General features: G+C 41.8%; 1 protein-coding gene across 5 annotated transcripts in view; it reads left to right on the top strand.

Moving 5' to 3' along the window:
- Positions 1-26,412, top strand: part of rnf19a (ring finger protein 19A, RBR E3 ubiquitin protein ligase) — an 82,857-nt gene that overhangs the window by 40,000 nt on the left and 16,445 nt on the right. For 4 of the 5 annotated variants that reach the window (XM_085993457.1, XM_085993459.1, XM_085993458.1 and 1 more), the window contains 3 exons: positions 6,700-7,022; positions 13,896-14,040; positions 21,052-21,214. In XM_085993457.1, the coding sequence (XP_085849583.1) occupies positions 6,700-7,022; positions 13,896-14,040; positions 21,052-21,214 (631 nt within the window). The remainder of the gene's footprint in view (positions 1-6,699; positions 7,023-13,895; positions 14,041-21,051; positions 21,215-26,412) is intronic. The other variant, XM_085993461.1, reaches the window with a different exon arrangement.

The following is a 26,412-nucleotide window of genomic DNA, read 5'->3' as shown; positions in this document are numbered from 1 at the left end:
AGCATTTGATTGAAACACTAGGAAAAATATCTTTAGTCCACTTGAGCTCATAATTCCATTTTGAGCCAATATTTTCTCTCTGGTTTTGTGTGTCTAGGTTGATTTATATTATACTTAAACATTTAGGTGTTAGTGATTGCAATTTCAAATGACTTGTACAATTTAAAAGCCAGCAATTGTAATTTTATCCATTGGTGAAATCACTTGGGCCAGTATGTGAATCGAACCCTGAGGTTTGCTGCTCATAGGTTGCCTGCAAGGTGTGACTTGTGCAACAGATTTTATGGTAACTGTCCTTGTCTCTGTGGTTGCTCTTAACTCTCTGCACAGTGCTCCCCTGATATGCTCATCAAGTAATTTAGTGAATCAGCTGCTTGTACAGATCAAGAAGGTCACACATTTTGTCATCGCCTGTCAGTTGATCCCTGCCCTGCACAGCAGCAGGGCTCCACAATTGGGCAAAGTGCCCCTGGTTAAGGTGGAGGAATATCGGCCATGGTTCCCACTTGAGGTGGAGCAAGATTAGTCCTGGGTCTTGCACCTGATCACTATTTAACACTGCCTGCTGAAAAATGTGTGTTTGTAGGAATTAGGTGAGGATAGAATTGGGCTCCAAAGTGAAATTCTTCCCGTCAAATAGCTTGCTGACACTCGCTGTCAAAGCTGCTTTGACACCGTACACCATAGATGCTCCGTGCCTGTGAAACCTTACCCTAGCAAGGAGTTGATGTCTTCAGAGGTGGAAGAAAATTGTCAATTAAAAATAAAAAACCACCACACGCATTGACAGAACTATTTACACAACTTGTTCAGGAATGCTGGAAGAGGTCTCAAAGACACACACTATGGGCTAGAAATTTGGTACCTTGGCGCCTCCCGTTATCGCTCCGAGTGAGTGCCGGGCTGATCGCGCGGGTTCGCTCTCCCTTGGTGGTCCAGGCAGGTGGCTTTTCTTTTGCAGAGTCTGCAGCGATGGCCCTTCCCTTTGAGAGAGGGAAGGAGCCTTCCGACGCAGCAGCGCTGCACGGCCCAGTGTGCAACGCTGCAGGACTCCCCGCCACGCCTGCCGCCGATCGTGCTCCAAGAGGGAAGTGGAGCGTTTGATTTAGCGCTCCACCTCTCTCTCGGAGCGAGAAAACGGAATTTTTCACAAGTTAGAAAAACATAGAGCCTGGCGCTAATTTTCCAAACTTTTAAAAGTTACTGCCCCAAACGCAATTTCACCCCCCTGTATGTCTGACTGGCCAAATGTGAAAATGGTAACTCTCTGCCTTTCTTCCTTAAAAGAATAATCTTGTGAGAATCTGAGCAGCTGTTATCCTCTAGTGTTCACGGAAAAAGTACACGGTCTGATTTTAAGACAAGGAGACAAGCTTTCTCTCTCTCTAATACTTACCTTTTCAGTAGCCTATGCCGTGGCTGTTGTACTGTTTTGGGAATTTCCAAGTTTAGATATTGAAAAGTGATATTTGTCATTCAGCCCTGGCACCTTCAGCTGCTCATTGCTTTGAATAATGCTGCAGTAGAAAAATATGAAGATAGCATTCCTCATTGCTGCAATTGTGCAGTAAGATCTGAAATCAATACCATTTCAGTTAATAATGATCCTACTTTTCTTTTTGGGGGAAAAAACCTTGTAGTTTTGTATAGTGTATTATTATTGTGTTTGTAACATTGGTAAATATTACAAACACAATACTAATACACTATACAAACTGATGAGTATTTGTTAAGCTTTTGAATTAACTGAGAAATGGGGGCAAGTAAATTCCCACAAGTACTTAAGTGAGACCATTATAAAGCAAAACACACTTTAAAAGCAATTAGTATTAGCTAAAATCTTGTACATGGTGACTGGGCCTCTGATTCTGGCTCAACCTTCAGCTTTGTGTGCACAATTTAGTTGTTACAGTACTGGATTTTTATTAAATAGCATTCTTGATCCACCGCCAAGTGACTGTTGCCACAAATCTCAGTCTCCATGAGAAGTCTGGGAATCTCTTGGAAGGTGAGGCTTTTTCATCTGAGAAATGAATTCAAATGTAATTAGCATATAAGTGACTGTGGTAGGACCATTCATGAGATCCAGTGCTGAACAGTGTGGTTCACTAGTTTTAGATCACTTGGGTGACAAGCATTTCCATTGCATAAGTTCTGGCAGATAAAATGTGATTTGCTACTGCACACCAATTGAACTGTAATCCATTTGTTAACCAGCACCGGTTTCTTACTAAACAGCTGGTATAGAAAACCTTAAAGGAATATTTCAGATTATACTTTCAAATAAACCAGACTGTGTATATAATAATAAAAGGAGGCTTGCAAGCCCACCATATGTTCCACGTTTCATTGCAGATTTGCTTATGAAGGTACCATGTTCCGAATGCATTTACCCTGGGGATTGGCAGCACATTATCTCTCTCTCTCTAAACAGTTGTCTAATATACCAGCACCCTGCAAATGCTCAGTGTGCTTCCACTGGCGAGGAAGTGATTAAGGATACTCCCACGTCATCAGAGAACCATTAGGGAACTAATTTGGGCAAAAGCACTTGCACCCAGTGCTGTCTTTAAAACGTTTTCATATGTGCATTCTTGCTACATAGCGATTGAGCAAGCTTTATGCTGAAATTAGGAAATGTTAGATAAGCATTTGGATTCCATCCTTTTTAAATTACGTTTTTAGTATAAAACTTGGTGGATTATTCACTTAAACCTGTGCATTCAGTTTAATGTTTCAAATGACCATCTAAAGACTAATTGTGTTTCTTCCCCCACCCCCCCTCAAAAAATACAAATAAATTGCAAAATCAAAGGAGCAGCCTTTAGCCTAAATATCTGTTATTTCTCCCAACTTTTTCCAGTTCTGACGAAAGGTCTTCGACCTGAAACGTTAACTCTGTTTCTCTCTCCACGATGCTGCCTGGCCTGCTGAGTGTTTCCAGCATTTTCTGTCGTTTACCTTTTTCCTGCTGTATTCCATTGTTATTCTTCATAGGATACACCTAGCTTGATCTCGGAAAGCCTTAGTGTGTGGAGAGAAAAACAGACTTCTCTTATTTAACCAAATTACATAGCCCTCTTCCAAGACTGGTCTGATTTCATCATAAAACAGCAAGATTACTCATCTTGCCTGTGCACTCTTAAGCACTAGAACATTTCATGTCTTGAGCATTTAAGATTTACTTTATACTTAAAGATCAGTCTATTTTTTTTTTTTTTAAAGTGCTGGTCATAGGCCAATCCACTTTTTCATTTTGATTTGTAGGGTGCAATAAAAAGCTTAATGGGTTGGATTTAGATGCAGAGATTTGAGTCACATGTTACAGGGTTAAACGATAAGCATTTGCAGTTGGTGTAATTGTTCACTTTTGTAAAGATAGTTAGGAGTACATGAACATGAACTGACGATTAAGCTTGTGTAATGGGACTGTTGGCTTGAAGCATTACAGATGTTAACTTCTGAGTTTCAAAGCACATTTCTAAGAAATGAAAGTCTCTAACTTATAAGTCAGTTTGAATAATGGAACAGCTCATACTTTTGTGCTGTCTAAATAGGGCCTGAACACCCAGCATTGCGCCCAGTCCTGGCCCATGTATATAATGGCCCAGAAATTGCGTTCGCGGGCAGAGGGCTGCGATTTGGAAAAATCTCCGCCTGGACCGGAGGGCTTCCGGGAGGTGCAGAGTTCCGTTGCTGTGCCTCTTCAAACTGCCGGGGTGCAGGGCACGCGTATCCGAGAGGCGCAGGTTGTTTGCAGCGTCCCTGGGATCACGTGGGCCATGGGGAGCCAATCAGAGCAGGAACTATCCATTCATAGATTTGACAGGAAGACCTGTCAAATCTATGAATAGAGATCACCCTCAAAACATAAGTAAAACTTCAATTAAAAATAAAATCACTTTTTAAAATGACTAAATTACATACATTAACTATTTTAAACAAAAATTTAAATTTTTGAAAAAAATAAAGTTTTTAACAGGGCTAAAAATAAACTTACCTTTCTTTAAACTATTTTAAAATGATAAATCAGTGGAAAAATGTTTTTTTTACTTCAACTCTTAGCCTGGTAAAAGCTGGCCTTGCGCCTGCTTTTACAGGCGCAAGAATTGTAAGTGTTTTCTGTGGATGGAGGGTCTCCAAAAAACTTAACTCTCCACCTGCAGAGGCCCTGCTCCAGGGCAGGCGTCCGATCTGTCAAGAGCTTTCTTGACAGATCGGGAATGCCGGTTTCCAGTGCATGCCTGAAACCGGCATTTCCGATGTCCCTACGGGTGAGTTCACAGTACGTACTCACCCGTAGGGACCGGAATTTCTGCCTCCATGTTTCTGCAGTTGCATGCATATAGAGAATTAAAATAACCACATGCATTTTTCTCTCCTCATTAATTTTCTTCTTTCCCTGCATGTGTTGACTACATGCTGAGGTTCAGTTCTCTGGGTGCTAGTCAGTCTCGGGTATCTTACCCAAATAGTCTTTATTTCATTGGGAGCCTTGACCGTGGTATTGAGGCTTTTCCATCGTGAGTGCATGACGACTGAGGCCAATCCTGATGCCACATAGTAGTTGATTTAATAGTGATCAGGAGAGGGAAAGCTGGTCAGTTTTCCCCCTTTCTAACCTGGGCTGCTGAGGTCAATTGTGGCCGTACAACTACCCAAACTTCGATCAACTAGTTCAGCACAAGTCAGGAGATGTCCTCTACTCACTGGAGAGAAACTCAGCCATCGGGGGAGCCAAAAATACTCTAGTCTAATTGTATTGGTAGTTTGCCCCTTTGCATATGTGCAAGGGATAAATCACCCGAGTCATCAGAAAAAACATATTTTCTGTTTCACGCACTTGGTGTTGTTTACCCAGCTTACTATAAATCCTCAACATAGACAAATTCTTTCTTTAACTAAGGATTATGTCTAGTGCACCTTATATTCATGCTTCTATAACTGTGATACTGTCAAATTCTTAAAACAATTTTGTGATGTTTCAACAACAGCAGCTTGCATTTAAATAGCTTTAACGTAGTAAAACGTGCAGTTTTACTGAGCCAGTGGGCTGTTCAGATTTAGAGCTCCAATAATTGATGGTTCCTGCCCTTCAAAATAAAAAATGAGTAAGACATCAGACTGAATGTAATTGCCAAACATGAAGAAACTAATATATTTGCCAAGTGATGCACAATACGTCTGACAGCATACAAGCTGTTGTTTTTCTGACCCCATTAGTTATTTAATCCCAATTAGATGTTCTGCTTAAAGGTGTTTCTAGTAATCTCAACAGTGTGACCAACCTGAAGCCTTGGAACCGAAAGCTGTTGAATATTCCAAGGTTTTCTGTGTTGTCCCTAAGATATTAGTAAAGCTCGCAAGGATGAGCGTGTGGCATTTTCATGCTTTGCTAAAATCCTACTGACAACACTGCAAATATTTAAACTGAAGAGCACCCAGGAGCACAATTATAGATTATAGATTCTGGCCTCTCAAAGTTGAGTTTCATATGCAGAGAGTATTTGAGCAATATAACACCCAGGTGACTCTTGCTCTTCATCAACTACTGGAATATATTGTGCTGCATTATTCCGTGTTCTCACACTCGCCCTCATTCACTCTCACTCGCTCACCTAGCTCCCTCACCTCTCGCTCTCTCGCACACACTGTCGTGGCCCTAAACTGACTCTGCCTCTCTGCTAGGCAGCACAATTTTAAAACGCAGTCCTTCTCTGATGCAAAACTGAAGACAGGCTTGAAATAAGCACTAAAAACCCAATATAATACTGAAATTGGAGACCCCGGCCACCAAGCTGTCCCTCAAAGAGGACTACAGTCAAATCAATGAGTAGGCTCCCTGTCCCTTTCTCAAAGGTTTCCGACATAGCTATCAATCAAACCCAATGTCCCAGTTTTTGACGATGGCAAGGAAGTCTGTGATTGAATGCAGTCACTTCAGCCGTTTGACAATTACCATTGACATTCCATGTTCTGCTTTCCTTACCAATTTGCATCTTATGAAGCCCTTTGCAGCCCATCCTGTCTGGTGACTCAGCTCAGGACTCTTTTGAGAACTTCTCTGTGACTGGGCTTTTAACCCTGAGAATACAAGTTTAAATTTAATGCTGGCAATTAAGTGAGTCTGATCATAACTGCTGTCTGTATGTTCACCTTACTGTGAATTAATGCAGCTCATCCATTCATATCTGCCCTGCCACCACTTGTTTGTTCCGTCTGTCTCCGGAGAGATTGGAGAAGCACATGTGCGAAAGATGAGGACATCTGGTTCAAGTCGCAATGGCGTACTAATGTTACAAACCCTTGGGTTACGCTATTGTGAGAGTAGATGTAGGGCAGTGTGAATCAACACCCATAAAGTAAGGCGCTCGGACCATTTATGGGAACGACTGAACCAGAGAGGGTATCTGTGGCTGACCCAAATTTGTAATACAGGTACTGGTCTAATTGCTCAATTTGGGAGTTGGGGTTTAGATCAGAGCTGCTTTGCAGTGATTGAGTACTGGTAAAATGGATCTGAGGGTTTGTATGAAGGTGCTGAGTGATTCAAACTTCTGAAGTCTGAGAAACCTTTAGGATGCATGTGTGGCTAGTTTACAATCAAAGATTTTATTTGATGTCCAGTGAAATAGAGTGGAGGTAAGGACTGAATTTGTTTTCATACAGGCAATAATTCATTAATTTTTTTTTTTGCAGTTATGCAGTGATAGCGTTTGGCTGTGCCAGCTGTCCAAAACTCACTTGTGCCCGTGAAGGGTGTGGCACTGAGTTCTGTTACCACTGTAAGCAAATATGGCATCCAAATCAAACTTGTGATGCAGCACGTCAACAGAGAGCGCAAAGTTTACGATTAAGAACAATACGCTCGTCGTCAATCAGCTACAGTCAGGAATCTGGTGCAGCAGGTACAGAAAACTGGACTCTTCGTAGATACGTTCAAGACGAGATTTCGGGAAGAAAGGGGTTACCTGAAATAAACAGCCTCCTGGTCAATCAGATTTTACCATCTCGCTCCACAGGTAACCATTTTCTTGATGGAATCTCCTCCTATAGAAATGCATGCTATGTTTGTAGGTTTCCAGAATTATTGTCCTATTCACCTGTTTAGGTAATACTGTAAACCACATTGATTTTAAAAAGTTCTCTTTGCCAAGCAGCCCATTAACCCAGTCAAAGGGTTAACAATATTGACCTCGCCTATGAAGGTTTTAATGGAACTTGCCTGCCCATACATGTTTAGTCTTGCTGGCAAGGAAAATGACTACAGGAAACTTTGTTATATCCGGCACCGACGGGACCGAGCTGTTACCGATCTATCAAAACTGCCGGACATACAAAGTTAATGTTGAAGCATACGGAGGTTTTCATCTCCGTATTTGACAACAAACACTGTTGCTTAGCAACAGCTTGTAAAACAGTCGGCCCGTACCTTGGAAGCGTCTCTGTAGCTTAGCAACAGCTTCAGAGAGACTTTCCAGAGCCCGACTGTTGAAAACAAAGCCACGAGAAGAAAAAAACCTAACCAAACGGCTCCTGATTTCTGCTGGTAGATCGAGGTTTCCGGACATACAACCTCCGGATAAACCAAAGTTTCCTGTACTGGAAAACCAGTGCTTCAGATGAGCCCTTTTGCTTTCTACTAAACTACCCCATTCTACAACCTCACAAAAGTGTTTATTTGCATGCTCATCAATAACATTGTGCAGTTTATCTTCCAAACTACTTGTAAGCTTGCAAGAGCCTGGTTAGAAAATGTTCCTGTCTACAGTTGCATTCCTAACTCTGTCCATAAATGACGGACCGATGTCCTAGGGGGAGTGTTTGCTAGTGCTGTTGGGGAGGGTTTAAACTAAAATGGCAGGGGGCTGGGAACCTGTGCAGGGAGACAGAGGAAAGGGAAGCAAGGATAGAAACAAAAGACAGGAAGGAGAAAAGCAAAAGTGGAAGGCAGAGAAATCAAAGGTGCAAATCAAACAGGGCTACAGTAAATAATAATTCTAAAAGGACTAAGTGTGTTTTAAAAAAAACAAAAAAAAACAAGCCTGAAGGCTTTGTGTCTTAATGCGAGGAGCATTCGTAATAAGGGAGATGAATTAGCTGCGCAAATAGATGTAAACGGATATGATGTAATTGGAATTACGGAGACATGGCTCCAGGGTGACCAGGCTGGGAATTCAACATCCAGGGGTATTCAATATTCAGGAAGGACGGGCAAAAATGAAAAGGAGGTGGGGTAGCATTGCTGGTTAAAGAGGAGATTAACACAATAGTAAGGAAGGATATTAGCTCTGATGATGTGGAATCTGTATGGGTAGAGCTGAGAAATAGCAAGCGGTAGAAAACATTAGTGGGAGTTGTATACAGACCCCCAAACAGTAATGCTGAGGTTGGGGATGGCACTAAATGGGAAATTAGTGACACGTGCAATAAGGGCACCGCAGTTATCATGGGTGACTTTAATCTACATATAGATTGGGCTAACCAAATTAGTAACAATACTGTGGAGGAGGAATTCCTAGAGTGTATATGGGATGGTTTCTTGGACCAATATGTCGAGGAACCAACTAGAGATCAGGCCATCTTAGACTGGGTATTATGTAATGAGAAAGGATTAATTAGCAGTGTTGTTGTGCGAGGCCCCTTGGGGAGGAGCGATCATAATATGATAGAATTCTTCATTAAGATGGAGAGTGAAGCAGTTGACTCAGAGACTTGGGTCCTGAATTTAAATAAAGGAAACTACGATGGTATGAGGCGCGAGTTGGCTAGGATGAATTGGGGAACGTTACTTAAAGGGTTGATGGTGGATAGGCAATGGCAAACATTTAAAGATTGCATGGATGAACTACAGAATTTGTTCATCCCTGTTTGGCATAAAAATAAAACAAAAAAGGTGACTCAACCGTGGCTAACAAGGGAAATTAGGGATAGCATAAGATCCAAGGAGAGGACATATAAATTGGCCAGAAAAAGCAGCAAAACTGAGGATTGGGAGCAGTTTAGGATTCAGCAAAGGAGGACAAAGGGATTAATTAAGAGGGGGAAAATAGAATATGAGAGTAAGCTTGCAGGGAACATAAAAACTGACTAATAGCTTCTATAGCTATGTGAAGAGAAAAAGATTGGTGAAGTCACGTGTAAGTCCCTTGCAGTCAGAATCAGGGGAATTTATAATGGGGAACAAAGAAATGGCAGACCAATTAAATACATACTTTGGTTCTGTCTTCACAAAGGAGGACACAAATAACCTTCTATAGATTTCGGGGAACATAGGGTCTAATGAGAGGGAGGAATTAAATGAAATCAGTATTTGTAGGGAAATGGTGTTTGGGAAATTGACAGGATTGAAGGCCGATAAATCCCCAGGGCCTGATCATCTACATCCTAGGGTACTTAAGGAAGTGGCCCCAGAAATAGTAGATGCATTGCTGGTCATCTTCCAAAATTCTATAGACTCTGGAATAGTTCCCATGGATTGGAGGGTAGCTAATGTAACCCCATTATTTAAAAAAGGTGGTAGAGAGAAAACGGGGAATTATAGACTGGTAAGCCTGACATCGGTAGTGGGGAAAAATGCTAGAGTCCATTATAAAACATGTAATAGCAGAGCACTTGGAAAACAGTGAAAGGATCGGACAAAGTCAACATGGATTCACGAAAGGTAAATCGTGCTTGACTAATCTACTGGAATTTTTTGAGGATGTAACTGGTAGAATAGATAAGGGAGAGCCAGTGGATGTGGTGTATTTGAACTTTCAGAAGGCTTTCGATACGGTCCCGCATAAGAGATTGACGTGCAAAGTGAAGGCACATGTGATTGGGGGTAAGGTACTGACTTGGATAGAGAACTGGTTGGCAGACAGGAAGCAAAGAATTGGAATAAACGGGTCTTTTTCCGAGTGGCAGGCAGTGACTAGTGGGGTACCGCAGAGATCAGTGCTAGGACCCCAGCTATTCACAATATATATTAATGATCTAGACGAGGGAACTAGATGTAATATCTCCAAGTTTGCAGACGACACAAAGCTGGGTGGGCGTGTGTGCTGTGAGGAGGATGCAGAGAAACTCCAGTATGATTTGGACAGGTTGGGTGATTGGGCAAATGCATGGCAGATGCAGTATAATGTGGATAAATGCAAGGTTATCCACTTTGGTGGCAAAAACAGGAAGACAGTTTATTATCTGAAGGGCAATAGATTGGGAAAAAGGGAAGTGCAACGAGACCTGGGTGTCCTTGTGCACCAGTCGCTGAAGGTAAGCATGCAGGTGCAGCAGGCGGTTAAGAAGGCAAATGGTATGTTGGCCTTCGTAGCGAGAGGGTTTGAGTACAGGAACAGGGATGTCTTGCTGCAGTTGTACAGGGCCTTGGTGAGACCACATCTTGAGTATTGTGTGCAGTTTTGGTCGCCTTATCTGAGGAAGGATGTTCTTGCCATGGAGGGAGTGCAGCGAAGATTCACCAGACTGATACCTGGGGTGGCAGGAATGACGTATGAAGAGAGATTGAGTCGATTAGGCTTATATTCGCTAGAGTTTAGAAGAATGAGAGGGGATCTCATTGAAACTTATAAAATTCTAACAGGACTAGACAGACTAGATGCAGGAAAGATGTTTCCGATGGCGGGGGAAGTCCAGAACCAGGGGTCACAATCTAAGGATAAGGGGTAAGCCATTTAGGACTGAGATGAGGAGGAATTTCTTCACCGAGAGTGGTGAGCCTGTGGAATTCTCTACCACAGAAGGCAGTTGAGGCCAGCTGATTAAATATATTCAAGAAGGAGTTAGATATATTTCTTAAGGCTAAAGGGATCAAAGGATATGGGGAGAAAGCAGGGACAGGGTACTGAATTTGGATGATCAGCCATGATCTCATTAAATGGCGGAACAGGCTCGAGGTGCCGAATGGCCTACTCCTGCTCCTATCTTCTATGTTTCTATGTTGGTTGCTGGCCAATGAAACCAAGATCGGACTGTGCAGAATGACTCATTAAATGCTGCTGCATTTTTTCTGGGTATAAAGTATAAGCTTAATTTTGAGTTGAGAAAACAGCACATCAAACATTTAATCCAGATACTTTCCTGTAATGGTTATACTTTTTTTTTTACATTGTTGAATACATTAGAGTCATAGAGAGTCATAGAGTTATACAGCACAGAAAGAGGCCCTTTGGGCCATCAAGCCCTGTCTAATCGAATCCCATTTTCCAGCATTTGGTCCGTAGCCTTGTATGCTATGGCATTTCAAGTGCTCATCCAAATGCTTCTTGAATGTTGAGGGTTCCTGCCTCTACCACCCTTTCAGGCAGTGAGTTCCAGATTCCAACCACCCTCTGGGTGAAAAAGTTTTTCCTCAAATCTCCTCTAAACCTCCTGCCCCTTACCTAGAATCTTTGACCCCTCTACTAAGGGGAAAAGTTCCTTTCTATCCACCCTATCTATGCCCCTCATAATTTTGTATACCTCAATCAGGTCCCCCCTCAGCCTTCTCTGCTCCAAGGAAAACAACCCCAGCTTTTCCAGTCTTTCTTCATAGCTGAAGCGCTCCAGCCCGGGTAACATCCTGGTAAATCTCCTCTGCACCCTCTCCAAAGCAATCACATCCTTCCTATAGTGTGGCGACCAGAACTGCACACAGTACTCCAGCTGTGGCCTTACCAGCGTTTTGTACAGCTCCATCATAACCTCCCTGCTTTTATATTCTATGCCTCGGCTAATGAAGGCAAGTATCCCATATGCCTTTTTAACCACCTTATCCACCTGTTCTGCTGCCTTCAGGGATCTATGTACATGCACACCAAGGTCCCTCTGATCCTCTGTCTTTCCTAGGGTCTTACCATTCATTGTGTATTCCCTTGCCTTGTTAGTCCGTCCAAAATGCATTACCTCACACTTTTCAGGGTTAAATTCCATTTGCCACTGTTCCGCCCATCTGACCAACCCATTTATATCGTCCTGTAGCCTGAGGCTTCCCGCCTCGCTATTTACCACCCCACCAATTTTCGTGTCATCTGCGAACTTACTGATCATACCTTTCACATTCACATCCAAATCATTAATGTAGACCACAAACAGCAAGGGACCCAGCACCGATCCCTGCGGTACCCCACTGGACACAGGCTTCCAGTCACAAAAACAACCTTCCACCATCACCCTCTGCCTTCTGCCACTAAGCCAGTTTTGGATCCAATGTGCCAAGGCACCCTGGATCCCATGGGCTCTTACCTTCCTGACATTATTTCTGTTTCTTTGAAATTCCTTTTCTTTTTAACTTCATCCCTCTTTCTACTGACAATTCCATCAATGTGAACATTTTGTGTTTTGTATTATTATCCATATTGAACACTAGTGTAGGTTTAATGTTAGTGATTTATTTTAGATTTTTCAGGTCAAGAGATGTCGCCATATTGTCACAATGCATTTATCCAAACTCGGTTACAATTGATTTGGTGAACGCTTTCTTGCACGTAATATATGTGTAGGATGATAAACTATGTCAACAATGTGGGCAGGTTTTACTTTGTGTGGGCATTGGGCGGGTTGTGCAATGGCACCGCCCTGTGTCCTTGGCAAGAAGCCCAGACTTCAATTCCAGTTGAATGACGAGCTGTGAGCACCTGTTGGAGTGGGAGGGAACTTCGGTGGCCCTTCAACAGAGCTCAGCTGGAAATAATGGGGGGGTGGGAAGCTTTTTGTGGGTTTCTGAGGACCATTTATGCTCTTCCTGGCTCAAAAGACAGAAATTTAGCTGCTTTTGCTGCAGCTTGCTTAGGTTAGGCCACTCCATGTCTGGTAGCAATGGGTGAAGTTTGTGTGATGCACTGTCTGTTCATTGGTCACTTTAAAATTGTAAGCATTTTTACATAGAATTTACAGCACAGAAACAGGCCATTTTACCGAACTGGTCCATGTTTATGGTCCACACGAGCCTTCCCTTAAATGCACCCATGCTTTTTGCTTCAACCTCTCCCTGTGGTGGCGAGTTCCACATTCTAACCACTCTCTGGGTAAAGAAGTTTCTCCTGAATTTGAAATTGGATTTATTAGTGACTGTCTTGTATTTATGGCTCCTAGTTTTCATATTACAAGTAGGGTTCTCACCCGCAACAGGCAGGTGTCTGGGCTGCCCATGTGAAGGTCCAAAGGAAATACTGGCAGGTGGAGTGGGAATGGGCACCGAGTTCAACCCCACAATTTTTGAAACGCAACCGCCCGGTTCACGCCCGGCAGAGACTGTGAACATCAGCTTCTATGTCTTGCATACACCACAGCGCACTGTTGAACCCTACTCAGCCTTTGTAGATAAAATGCTGCAACATGGGTCATGGAAACTCTCTTCTTCTGACGCAGTAGAACAGTGTGTACTTTTCCTGCCATAGTAGCTTTAATTTATTTTATAATTAATTTCCAGGATATTCAGACTTTCTGGCTTGCTGGTGTAAGATCAACTCCAATTGCTGAATTTGGCTACTATAATATTGAACTTAATGTAATCCTAAAAGCTTTATTATTTCTATAAAACAGAAAAAGTACTTCATAAAGACACTGTCATATCTGATCTGTTGAGCCATGACTTTTTTTTAAACAACTGATATAGGCATTTCATTTCATTGTGGCGCACTTTTGAAATGTTACCTTTTTTTAGTTAAAAACTGCATAATACGTCAGGAACCAAATAATTATAAATAGCAAGAATGACTATATACTAAAAATCAGGAAAAAAAGGAAAATAAAAGTGCACGTACTAGGTCTGACTGTTGCTTATGAACTTGCAATGCTGGTTATGTACTGTTTAATTCAGTCTACAATACATTGATCCATTACTATTTTGCCTAACCATTTTATTTATTTCTATTTATTAATAATGTGATTTATCATGGTTTCTTTTTTTGCAGCAGATGATATTAAACCTTGCCCGCGATGTGCAGCGTACATAATAAAAATGAATGATGGAAGCTGTAATCATATGACTTGTGCAGTATGTGGTTGTGAGTTCTGTTGGCTCTGTATGAAAGAAATCTCTGACCTGCACTATTTAAGGTAAGTCTTCAACAGTAACTACATTTTGAAAACCTGATGATTCGAGCTGTGAACATTTTAGGGTTTCTTCCCCCCCCCCCCCCCCCCCCCCAAAGTGGAGGATATCAACAACAACAACTTGCATTTATATAGTGTCTTTAACGTAGTAAAACGTCCCAAGGCCTTTCAAAGAGGTAGGTTAGAAAGAGCATCTTACAGGAGGAGAGGTAGAGGGGTTTAGGGAGGGAATTCCGGAGCTTGGAGTCTAGACGGCTGATTGCACGGCTGCCAATGGTGGAGCGAAGAAAATCAGGGATATGGCCAGAGTTGGAGGAGCACAGAGATTTCAGAGGATTGTAGGGCTGGAGGAGGTTACAGAGATGGGGAGGGGCAAGGCCATGGAGGAATTTGAAAACTAGGATGAGAATTTTAAAATCGAGGTGTTGCTGGACCAGGAGCCGATTTGATCAGGACTTGGTGCGAGTTAGGATATGGCCAGCAGAGTTTTGGATGAGCTCCAGTTTACAGAGGGCATAAGGTGGGAGGCCGGCCCAGGAGTGCATTGGAATAGTCAAATCTAGAGGTAATCAAGGCACGGATGAGGGTTTCAGCAGCAGATGAGCTGAGGCAGGGACGGAGACGGGCAATGTTATGGAGGTGGAAATAGGCGGTCTTAGTGATGAAGATGATATGTGGTCGGAAGCTCAGCTCGGGGTCAAATAGGATGCCAAGGATGTGAACGGTCTGGTTCAGCATCAGACAGTGGCTAGGGCGAGGGATGGAGTTGGTGACTAGGGAATGGAGTTTGTGGTGGGGACCGAAGACAGTGACTTCGGTCTTCCCAATATTTAATTGGAGGAAATTTCTGTTCATCCAGTACTGGATGTTGGACAAGCAGCGTGACGAATCGGAGGCAGTGGAGGGGTCAAGAGAGGTGGCTTTGAGGTTAGAGCTGGGTGTCGTTGGCGTACATTTGGAACGTGATGTGCTTTCCATGTCTGCATGCCTTTCCTATGTCCACATTTAGAATGGAAATAGCTTATATAAATGTGTGATGTTGTAATTGTATCCTCTTGCAAGTAGAGGCACTGCAGCACCACCACTGACAGGAAGTTGTAATTACAGCACGACCTGTTTATGTAGGCAGTTGCCATTATAAATGTAGACCTAGGAACTTAAACTGGAAATGAGGAATTTTACTTAAAAATGGGAACTGAATCATACCTACATGTCTTAGTCCAATTATCCCCTGGGCCCTAACCCTGCTTCACCTGAAGACTACACTTGGTCTTGTCTTCCTTTGTGCAATGCACAAGAGATTGACTAGTTAAAAATCTTGGGTGGGGTGCACAATTCCTGTCCACAATCAGTATATTTGTGTCTCAATCCTGTCATATTTAATATTGTAAATGACTGTCAACTGTCACAATGTAGTTGCAGATGCTGGCCACTAGGTGGTTCTGTGGAATGAGTTTCGAACATGACTTCACTTCATTGCCATCCTGTATATAAACGCTTGTATTCATCAACTGACTGCGGGGAATGCCACGTGTAATTTACTGTTATTTAGTGGAAATGGCTGTGTATGTCGATGCTAGACTGGGTTTGGCTTATCCTTTCTATTTTAAATGCAACATAAATGGGATTGGAAATTTTTATCTTTGTTACTTATTAGTGGGGCGACTTAAAAATCCAGTTCCATTTTTATTAAATTGGATTCAGAGATTTTTACTGATGTTGTGGGAATTGCATATATGAGACCTGCTGCTACAATGCAGGATACCTTCATACTGAGGACACACTCCATTGCGTTGTGTGGCGCTACCACCGTGCTAAATTCTGGCACAGACACGATGGGCCAAAAGGCCTCCTGTGTGTAAATTTCTATGATTCTATGAAATGGGCTAGATTCAGAACAGATCTAGCAGCTCAAAACAGGGCATTCCTGAGACACTGTGGGCCATCAGCAGCAGAATTGTATTTCACCACAATCTGTAACCTCATGGCCCAGCATATCCCTGACTCTACAATTACCATCAAGCCAAGGGACAAACCCTGGTTCAAGGAGGAGTGTACAAGAGCATGCCAGGAGCAGCACCAGGCAAACCTAAAAATGAAGTGCCAAGCTGCTGAAGGTACAACACAGGACTACATACATGCTAAACAGCATGCTATGGACAGAGCTAAGCGATCGCACAATCAATGGATCAGATCAAAGGTTTGCAGTCCTGCCACATCCAGTCGTGAACAGTGGTGGACAATTTAACAACTAACGGGGGGAGGAGGAGGCTCCATGAACATCCCCATCCTTAATGATGCACGAGTGTAAAAGCTAAGGCTGAAGCATTCGCAACCATCTTCAGCCAGAAGTGCCGAGTGGATGATGCATCTTGGCCTGAGGTCCCCACCATCACAGAAGCCAGCCTTCAGCCAATTCGATTCACTCCACATGATATCAAGAAACGGCTGAGCGCACAGCAAAGGCTGAGGGCCCCGACAACATCCCGACTGTCGTGCTGAAGACTTGTGCTCCAGAACTAGCTGCGCCTCTAGCCAAGCTGTTCCAGTACAGCTATAACACTGGCATCTACCTGACCATGTGGAAAACTGCCCATGTATGTCCTGTCCACGAAAAGCAGCACTTTCTCACGAATAACTTGCTCTCTGATGCTCAGTTTGGGTTCTGCCAGGACCACTCAGTTCCAGACCTCATTGCAGCCTTCGTCCAGACATGGACAAAAGAGCTGAATTCTGAAGGTAAGAGTGACTGCCCTTGACATCAAGGCAGCACTTGACCGAGTGTGACATCAAGCAGCCCTAGTAAAATTGAAGTCAATGGGAATCGTTGGGGGGGGTGGGGGGGGGGAACTCTCCATTGGCTGGAGTCATACCAAGCGCAAAGGAAGATGGTTGTGGTTGTTGGAGGCCAATCATCTCAGTCCCAGGACATCGCTACAGGAGTTCCTCGGTGGTTTCCTAGGCCCGACCATCTTCAGCTGCTTCATCAATGACTTTCCCTCCTCATAAGGTCAGAAGTGGGGATGTTTGCTGATGATTGCAGTGTTCTGTTCCATTCGCAACTCCTCAGATAATGAAACAGTCCGTGCCTGTGTGCAGCAAGACCTGGACAACATTCAGGTATGGGCTGATAAGTGGCAAGTAACATTTGCGCCACACAAATGCCAGGCAATGACCATCTCCAACAAGAGAGAGTCTAACCACTGCCCCTTGACATTCAACAGCATTACCATTGCCGAATCCCCCACCATCAACATCCTGGGGGTCACCATTGCGCAGCAACTTAACTGGACCAGCCACATAAATACTGTGCCTACAAGAGCAGGTCAGAGGCTGGGTATTCTGAGGCGAGTGTCTCACCTCCTGACTCCCCAAAGCCTTTCCACCATCTGAGGCACAAGTCAGGAGTGTGATGGAATACTCTCTACTTGCCTGGATGAGTGCAGCTCCAACACTCAAGAAGTTTGACACCATCCAGCACAAAGCAGCCCGCTTGATTGGCACCCCATCCACCATCTTAAACATTCACTCCCTCCACCACCGGTGCATCGTGGCTGCAGTGTGTACCATCTACAAGATGCACTGCAGCAACTCGCCAAGCCTCCTTCGACAGCATCTCCCAAAGCTGCGACCTCTACCACCTAGAAGGACAAGGACAGCAGGTGCATGGGAAAACCACCACCTCCAAGTTCCCCTCCAAGTCACACACCATTCTGACTTGGATATATATCACCGTTCCTTCAAATTCCTGGAACTCCCTCCCTAACAGCAGTGTGGGAGTACCTTCACCACACGGACTGCAGCGGTTCAAGAAGGCAGCTCACCATCACCTTGAGGGCAATTAGGAATGGGTAATAAATGCTGGCCTTGCCAGCGACGCTCACTTCCCATGACCGAATATTAAAAAAAATGTGAAAACAGAGGTTGCATAGTTCAATATTACAGGGCTTAAATAATGGCTGCTTTATGCACAGTATTCCAGTTTTCCTAATTTAAGAATTTCTGTTATTTTCACAATAGCTTACTGCAATTTTCTATGATCTGTGTAAAGGCAGCCATTTACAGCACTAAAGGTATACTAACGTGACACTGAAAACCTAAATGAAATGGAAAATGCGTTACCTATGGGAACAAAACCGGTTTATTTCCTTAATGTTTCTGAAGTTGTATGGTTAAGCGAATCACATATTTAGCTTCTATCTCATCCTCAACAGCACATTTTTTTCCTTTGTTCATGCAGTATGCTTAGTAACAGGTATGTTTAGACTGATCTATGGACGGTTGTGCCCAGAACTTTGGTAAAACTGCCGTGCTTTGTAATTGGAAATTTCTGGCGGAAAATTAAATAGTTACAGCCTCAATTATCAGGGTGTTGGGTTGCTAGCAACTCATAAGTTTCAGTAAAGTAGAGTATTGACATCACATCAACCATATGGTTTTTGAAAAGGTGCAACAAATAAATAGTGATTTGCGCCCTGATTATAAATTATATTTCAAGCACTTGCAACTTGGTAGAAATATGAATCAAAGGCAAACAACTTTGAGATTCAGTTCTTTGAGTCACATCCCACTGCATTCTGAATCATTCTTATAATGTCCATTAGATCATCTCTATGGCAATGACTCATCAAATCAGCAGCATACAGCATGTTTGTTAAAGAAATCATTAAGAGTAAGTTGGGCGAATCTGCAGCAGGTTTGGAGGGTTGGGTGGAAGATGGCATCTGGGTGGATACAACAGAATCAAGGGTTTATGCACGCTACCAGTGCCAAATTCAAAGCGACTACATTGTTTTTTTGTGGAAATGGAAGAGAAAGCTTGGTTATTAATTTCTTTATCAGCAAATTGGCAATTAATCATTTTTTAAAAAATCACAAAGTGGATCCAAACATATCTTTGCTCATCTTGTATCCAGGCGCTTAGAGGTATCACACGGTTCTTATTATTACTTAAATACTTAACAAAAAAAAAAATGCTTAAGTTAATTTGAGGTTTTGTAGTGTTATCAAGAATAAAGGAGTAACTGCCAGCTATTGAAAAGCTCTTGGCATTTACAATGCTTTCTGCATTCATTACCTAAAAGATAAATTACAATCTATGGAAAACTCAATGTTGCATACAATAATCTTTTTAAGCAACTTCATTGACATGACTTATTGACTGTTCTGAATGATCTCTGCAACATTTGTATGGCATTTATTTATTGGGGGAAGCTGAAAGAGTGTTTTAAATATATAAATGCACTACATGGTTTTGCTTTTGACCGTTTGTGTTTAGCCGGGTCTTCCTTAACCTTGTAAAGTTTGCCTTTCTGGCACCAAAACTGTAATTATATTTTTGTCCCCCAGTAGACTCTAGTCAGTTCCTCAGTCTTCTTGTACAAGACCATATGTAGGAAACATTCACAACCTGTCATTCACTCATGAGAGTGTGTGAGATAGAGCACTTTAATGGAATACTCTCCGATGAGATCTTGCAATCTTGAGTGGTAATGGGAAAAATATTCTCCATCCTTATTTTTCTTTATATTGCAACAATTTTTTAAACTTTCCAAACAGCTGCTACAATGGCTCTGTTAGTGAAGGCAAATTTAATCAAGACACATAGGTCAGCAGGTTCCAAGTTCAATTTCCAATCTGTGCATCTAGGACAGCAGTTAGGGTGCTACAACTGGCTTCAGTTCCCCTGGGCTAAGGAGGGGGAGAAATAGCTAATATCCTGACTCCAGATCACTCTGCATTGATGCAAATGGGGGCTTTGAGTGAGGACAGAATTGAGTTTGGACATAATGCTCCCTGCGGTTGAATAGTCTGCCTCTCTCTGTGCAGAATGTCAACTTGTGCAAGGTGCCAGAAGGTTGCTGACACTTGTACAACTATGCCAGCAGAAATCAGTGCCTGCAGGAGAGGAAAAAAAGGGGGAGGAAACTGTCTGGAAGAAAGCTCTGACCAGGCAGGCGCCAGTTCCCAATCAGGGCGACCACGTTTGTGATGCTTGAGATGAGGCATGGAAACGTGACCTTTTTATTGCGTGGCCTTGGCTCTCGGGTTCCAACCTCCACCACAACAATGGTAGCTGTGACCGATTGGAAGATCAACCAGTTTTTGAGTTTTTAAACCATTTCACTTTGAAATGTTTTTAGTTGAAATGGTTGAACTTTCTGGGGCCCCTCTGATCTACATCAGAAGTCAGCAGCTATTTTTTTTCTAATCAGAACAACTTGGTTTCTTTTCCACTGGTAAGTAGACCAAGGAGGAGAACAGGAATGGAAACTGATGAAAATTGATTTGAGGGATAATGAAGGAGAAGTGGAAACAAACAAAGGAACTTGCAATTAAAGCGCCATCGTGTGAGCAGTCTGACAGGAAAATGAGCCAGATTTCTAAAGCATTTCATCATAATTACAATAATTTAGCCTGTCCAAAGAGAAGGTATCCGACTCGCGTTTCAGTTGATAACTAAGTGCCATTAATATGACAGTTCTCCCTGCTACTTGAAAGAAAAGTGCTTTATTTGTTGTCTTGGTTGCTGTCCTTGGGTTCAGTTTTTGTGATTTGCTGAATGCAATTTGGCATCCTACCCTAAACCATTAATTGAATGACCATGCGGTTACAAATTAAGAAGCACAAATTCTGCTTGTGTAGCTGTTGCAGTGGTTTGTTCAGATCATCCATGAAATTAACACTCATTTCAAGGGTGATCCAGTTGTCTCAATCTATAATTGAAATATTTTTTTGAAAACTAGTTGAAAAATCAATTGTTTAAACCTTCTCTGCAGGAAATTACATTAACCATGGATTTCAAATGTCACATGATCTTTCATTTTCCAGTACTTGAATATTTTTAAGTATCTTTGTTCCATAATGTGCTGTTGTGCTTATGATCAAATGGGAGGCTTTCAAAGAAACATTGCATATTTTTGAAATGATTTTGAATAAATTGCTTTCTTTTTAACAGTCAATATGTCCTTTTTTGCTAACTTTTGTTTTTATCTCCTGTGCATCTCTTTCTAGTCCTTCTGGCTGCACATTTTGGGGAAAGAAACCTTGGAGTCGTAAAAAGAAGATTCTGTGGCAGCTTGGCACGTTGGTTGGTGCTCCAGTCGGAATAGCTCTCATTGCAGGGATTGCCATTCCAGCCATGATCATTGGCATTCCTGTATATGTAGGCCGAAAGGTACAGTATAGACATTGGTATTTAAAGTGCTTTAAAACCTGCTGTGCTGATTTGGAACCAAGTATTTAATGCAGGGTAAATTTCCTGATGGCAATTAAAGCTGCAGTGCCTCCTGGAGGACTTGGAATTTGCTTTGTTCCTGAATTTTGATTCCTGGATCCAAAGCAGAATGACTATTAAACAGCTAGTACTGTAAGTGAGGGCCCCCACAATAGTACTCTAGCTAGTGCTGTCCTGGTAAAGAAGGTTCTTGATGCTCAAACGTGGTTAGAAGTACTTTCCCAGTAGAGGTTCCTTCTGCTTTAACGTTTAATGACCGTGGATTTGATTTTTTTGGAAAGGGCGGGGGGTGAGAAGGCAGGACACTGGGGATTAGGGTAGAGCGAGGAAAACCCATATATAGTCTTGAGGACTGCAGTGTATGTTTTGTACCAATTTGTTTCTGGCAATCCAGTAAATTTAAGAAACATTTTAAATTCCTCTTCTACTTTGTGTGACATTGTAAATTGTTCAGCTGTCGCCATGTGATGTTACATTTTCAGTTGCAAGACGTATAGCACTGCCAAAAAAAAGTATGAGAATTATTGTGAACAACACTAACAAATATTTGCCATGACAAATCATTAACACAGTATTTATACAACCATTATAAAAAAATTCAAGGCCCATTCTAAATTTGAATAAAATTAACATATTCCTCAAGAGAAAAAGTTTCTGTGCAGTAGACGTCATAAAAAAAAAAATATATGTATTTAATAAAAATCTTATTTTAAGTTTCCCATGAGGCAGCAGCTCGGGGAATGTCTATAGTAGTGAGTTGAACATATAGGATCCTCCCCACCAGTTGTCTTTCCACTTGGTTAACATTGTGCTTACCTTTACTTAGACTGGCCTGTTAGAAATGCTCTTGGAACAGAGTCCAACATGACATTGAGTGACTCTAAGTCCTCCGGTCAATGTAGAGCTCTGACTTTGATCCTTCCAAAGGACCAGGAAGTTCTATAGTGAGAACTGAGGTTGTTAAAGTTTAAATCTTTATGGTGCAAACTTTGTGCATCCAAAGCAGCTGACCCTGTTTGCACAGTCCTCTGCAGTGCATGCGCCTGTTATTTAGTTTGAGCATTATGATTGTTCCAGCAGTCATCTAGAAGTGATCCAGTTTAGTCAGAACTTTACTATCTGCTCTGACTGGGAACCATGTTGAACCAAGGCGTCTTGTTCTCGCAGCAATCAAATTGGCACATAGACTAGTTCTGAGTTTAATTACCACCTCTGTACTTTCAAAAATATTACAGTTTTGAATCTCGAACACCCCAGAAACCATGCTCTTAGAACAGAGTCCAACATGACATTCAGTGACTTTAAGTCCTCCGGTCAATGAAACACTAATTAAAATATTTTCCGACGCCCCTACCATTTCTGGTTTTAACGGAAAGAAATTTGGAATTAAAACCAAATATGACTAGTAAGTAAGTAATTAAAAAAAACATGGTAAGGAGGGTACAGTTCAGTCTGAGGAGCTCTGATGACTTGATTATTGTGGTTTGTTAGCAGATTAATGCTGTACTCCAGGTTACTTCCTTTTTTTTGAGGTGAGGAAAAAAAACACTTTGAAAACCGAGTAGTTAACTGTTTAGGTCTCGCAGCATCTGCTTGTAAACAAAGTTCTCGCTGTAAAGAATCTGATATTGAACACTGCAGACTGTAGACTGGTTTGAATAGAATTGTGGCTGCTGGGTAACACATAGAAATGGACATCTTGACAAATGGACAACACTGTGCATCCACTTTCACTAAATGTTCTCTCGGTAGAAGCTGTTCAGAGGAATATTGGGAGTGACTGCAATGGAAAAGACAATCAGGTGGAGTGTAAATTGCTAGTGGCCAAGCCAAATTTCACCCCCATTATTCTTTAGAGCCATGAGTTTGTGCAAAACAGATTATGGGAGATCTGACAAATATTTACGGTACTCCCATTTACAATGCCATATTAATTTTGAGGGATGCACATGTGAGGTAGGATGTAGCAAGTCCAGAGTTTATTCCTGGCTGATCAATGAACTTTAAGCAGACTTGATTAATGGTGGTTTCGACCACTAGCTGCCATGTACCATTGTAATTTGTGTAAGAATCAGAAATTGTAATAAAGTTTAGAAAGGTCAACTATGTTCAATTTTTAGTTTTCATAATTCTAACCGTAGTATCGGTTTCAGTTCTTATTAAATTTTGATAGTCAGTCTTTGCTGTCTAGGGAAAAACATTTAGAACTCTTGTTTATAGTCAGTCATAATATTGCAGACAAGTCTTATATATCCAGCATGATGATTTTGAAGCCTGTATTTATACTGACGGCTGTACTGCTCTAGTGGCCCAGTATTAGCCACATGGAAAAGGGAAGAGCAAAGTGCCATTTCTGCATGGTTTTCTGGAACTTGGTACCTGTAGATTAAAAGATGTGTTCTTGTGGTGACTTGCTGATATTTTATCATCAGATGCCTCTTAAATATTGAGGAAGTGGTTGTAATAGTGAGATAATGATTCCCCTGATTCACACATACAGGGCTATTTTAATATTTCAAATGGGAAGCAAGATGTTTTCTTGAATTTCATTGCCAGGTTGGAGTCAGTATTTTAAATTTGAGGTGAAACCTATAGTCTTATTTCAGAAGAAAATAAGATATATATTTATCAACTATATCAATTATGATGGACTGGTTCTCTCCTTGGCCCAGAGAGGGGATATTGTGTTCTTGTTCCTGGTTGCTGTCCACAGATCCCTGGTAGGAGTGTATCCTTGTCTGTTGGTTGAGGACGCAATAGAAATGCCCACAGATGATCCCTGTCTCGGCTCTAGTATGAGAAATGTCCACTTAGGTGATTTGATTTAAGAGTTTAGGGGGGTAGGGGAGAGGGGAAAAAAAGGAAGGAAATCATCGACAGTTTCCCTTCTAAAAGTCTTTTTAGATTCAAGAGCTATTGAGACATTATCCCATTTCTTACTGTTTAAGCCTTTCATTATCAGTAGTGGATTGCTTACTCAGTCACACATACAATACTGCAGATACTGGAACTCTAAAACAAAACCAGAAAATGCTGGAAATACTCAGCAGGTCAGGCAGCATCTGTGGAGAGGAAAATCAGTTTTTTTTGCTTTTAGGAAATGTAAATTAAAGCAAGAAAGTATCAATTAAAAGGAGGAGGAGGAAACAAATCCACAGTGAGAAATACTCCACGAATATGTTTTGCTGTGGAGAAAATGGTGACTGTTCACTTTTTAAGTGGGGCTTACATTTTTGTAAAGGAAGCATAACCTTTAAACACAATACAGGAAACTTTGTTATATCCGGCACTGATGGGACCGAGCTGTTGCCGATCTATCAAAACTGCCGGACAAACCAGCGCTAATGTTGAAGCATATGGAGATTTTCAGCTCCGTATCTGGCAACAAACACTGTTGCTTAGCAACAGCTTCTAAACAGTCGGCCGTACCTTGGAAGCGTCTCTGTCGCTTAGCAACAGCTTCAGAGAGACTTTGCAGAGCCTGACTGTTGGAAAAAAAAAAGCCACGAGAAGAAAAAAAACCTAACAAAACGGCTCCTGATTTCCGCCGGTGGATCGAGCTTTCCGGACATACAACCTCCGGATAAACCAAAGTTTCCTGTATTTGAATGTGTGTGGATGCCGGCAACAAAATCAACTACTTAGTCCATTTTCTCTTGGAAAAATAAATCTTTGCAGTAGGCAGTAAAAATATAAAATCAATAATAAGTAGATACTGCCAGTCATGGAACTTTAGTGTTATGCAATATCCTGTGGCTTTCAGCCCAGTTTAATATTTTGTGTGTAGCTGTGCTGTCTGATTTATTTGTTTTGTAACATTTATTTGGCCTTCGGGTTGCAGCTGAAATATGGTTGTACACCGTTTAGTTACTTTGTATTATGACTAACGTATGTTGTAAATTATTGTGACCACTTGGGAGCACCATTTGTTGGTGGGAGACACTAAAATAATAGAGACCTTCAGTTGAATCTAGGTTGCCACTAAAAGTAATGCATTTGGTGGGGCAGTAGCTGTGTACTCAGTTGCCGAGTTTACCATAGATTCTATTATTCTATTCAGTAACATCAAAATGGAGGATCTCTTTGTTTTTGTTTCAGGCCGACCTGATATTAAAATGTATAATCTTTGATTTTTGTAAAACTATTCCGACCAGTTGATGAGAATTTCTTGTGTTAAGAACTGCGAGATGTTCTAGAGGGAGGCTTGAGGTCTCAAACTCGAGCAAGTTTCCTCTAAATGACCATAATATAGCCTGATGACATGGAGTCAAAATGGAGAAGGCCCCAGTCAAATATAGCAGGCTTGTCCACTAGGTAATTTAAAAGGCAGGTTGAAAATGTAAATAGGATTTTTAGCGTTGCATATACTACTATAGAACAGGATTTTTGCTTTGCTTCTTAGAACTGAGGCTTTATAATTCCTTAGGAATAGGTTTGAAATGTGACTTGAGGTCAAATTATTTTTCAGCTAATAACTGCCAAAGTTTGAATCCTTGCTAACCCCCTCTAAATTGGATGAAAAATATGAGCCAGTGTGCACTAAAATAAGAAAATCAGTGAATTCCTAGAGTGGGTCTGTTTTTAAAATTTTTAATGCCTTTTGGATCACAAGTTACATTTTTTGAACACTACTTTTTTTAAACCTGCTGATGTCTGAGAGCAAAAACCAGTGCAGCTTAAACCTATTCCTGTGCATCCCCCAACCCTTCGCCCCATCTTCAGCCGCTTAGGCCCCCACTCTGGAATTACCTCTCTGGACCTTTCCACCGCCTCATCCTCCTTTTAAGACCCTCCTTAAAACGAACTTCTTTGAGCAAGCTTTTGGTTACCTCCCCTAATATCTCAACTTTGGCATGGCATCTATTTGTCGATTATGCCTCTGTCCATCGCTTTGGGGCATTTTTCTAATTTTAAAGGAACTATATAAATTTTTATTTTTTTCCACCTCCTCCTCCTCCAATTAGAAAGAAAGACTTGCATTTACATAGCGCCTTTCACGACTACCAGGCATCTCAAAGAGCTTTACAGCCAATGAAGTACTTTTGAAGTGTAGTCACTGTTGTAATGTGGGAAACGCGGCAGCCAATTTGCGCATAATTGCAATAATTACGAGAATGAAAAGAAATTACAACAACTTG

Source organism: Somniosus microcephalus, chromosome 7 (genome assembly GCF_052327205.1).
Source record: "Somniosus microcephalus isolate GS21.2 chromosome 7, FLI_Smic_1.0, whole genome shotgun sequence".
NCBI classification, from domain to species: Eukaryota; Metazoa; Chordata; class Chondrichthyes; order Squaliformes; family Somniosidae; genus Somniosus; species Somniosus microcephalus.
This window is presented reverse-complemented; position numbering and strand designations above follow the sequence as displayed.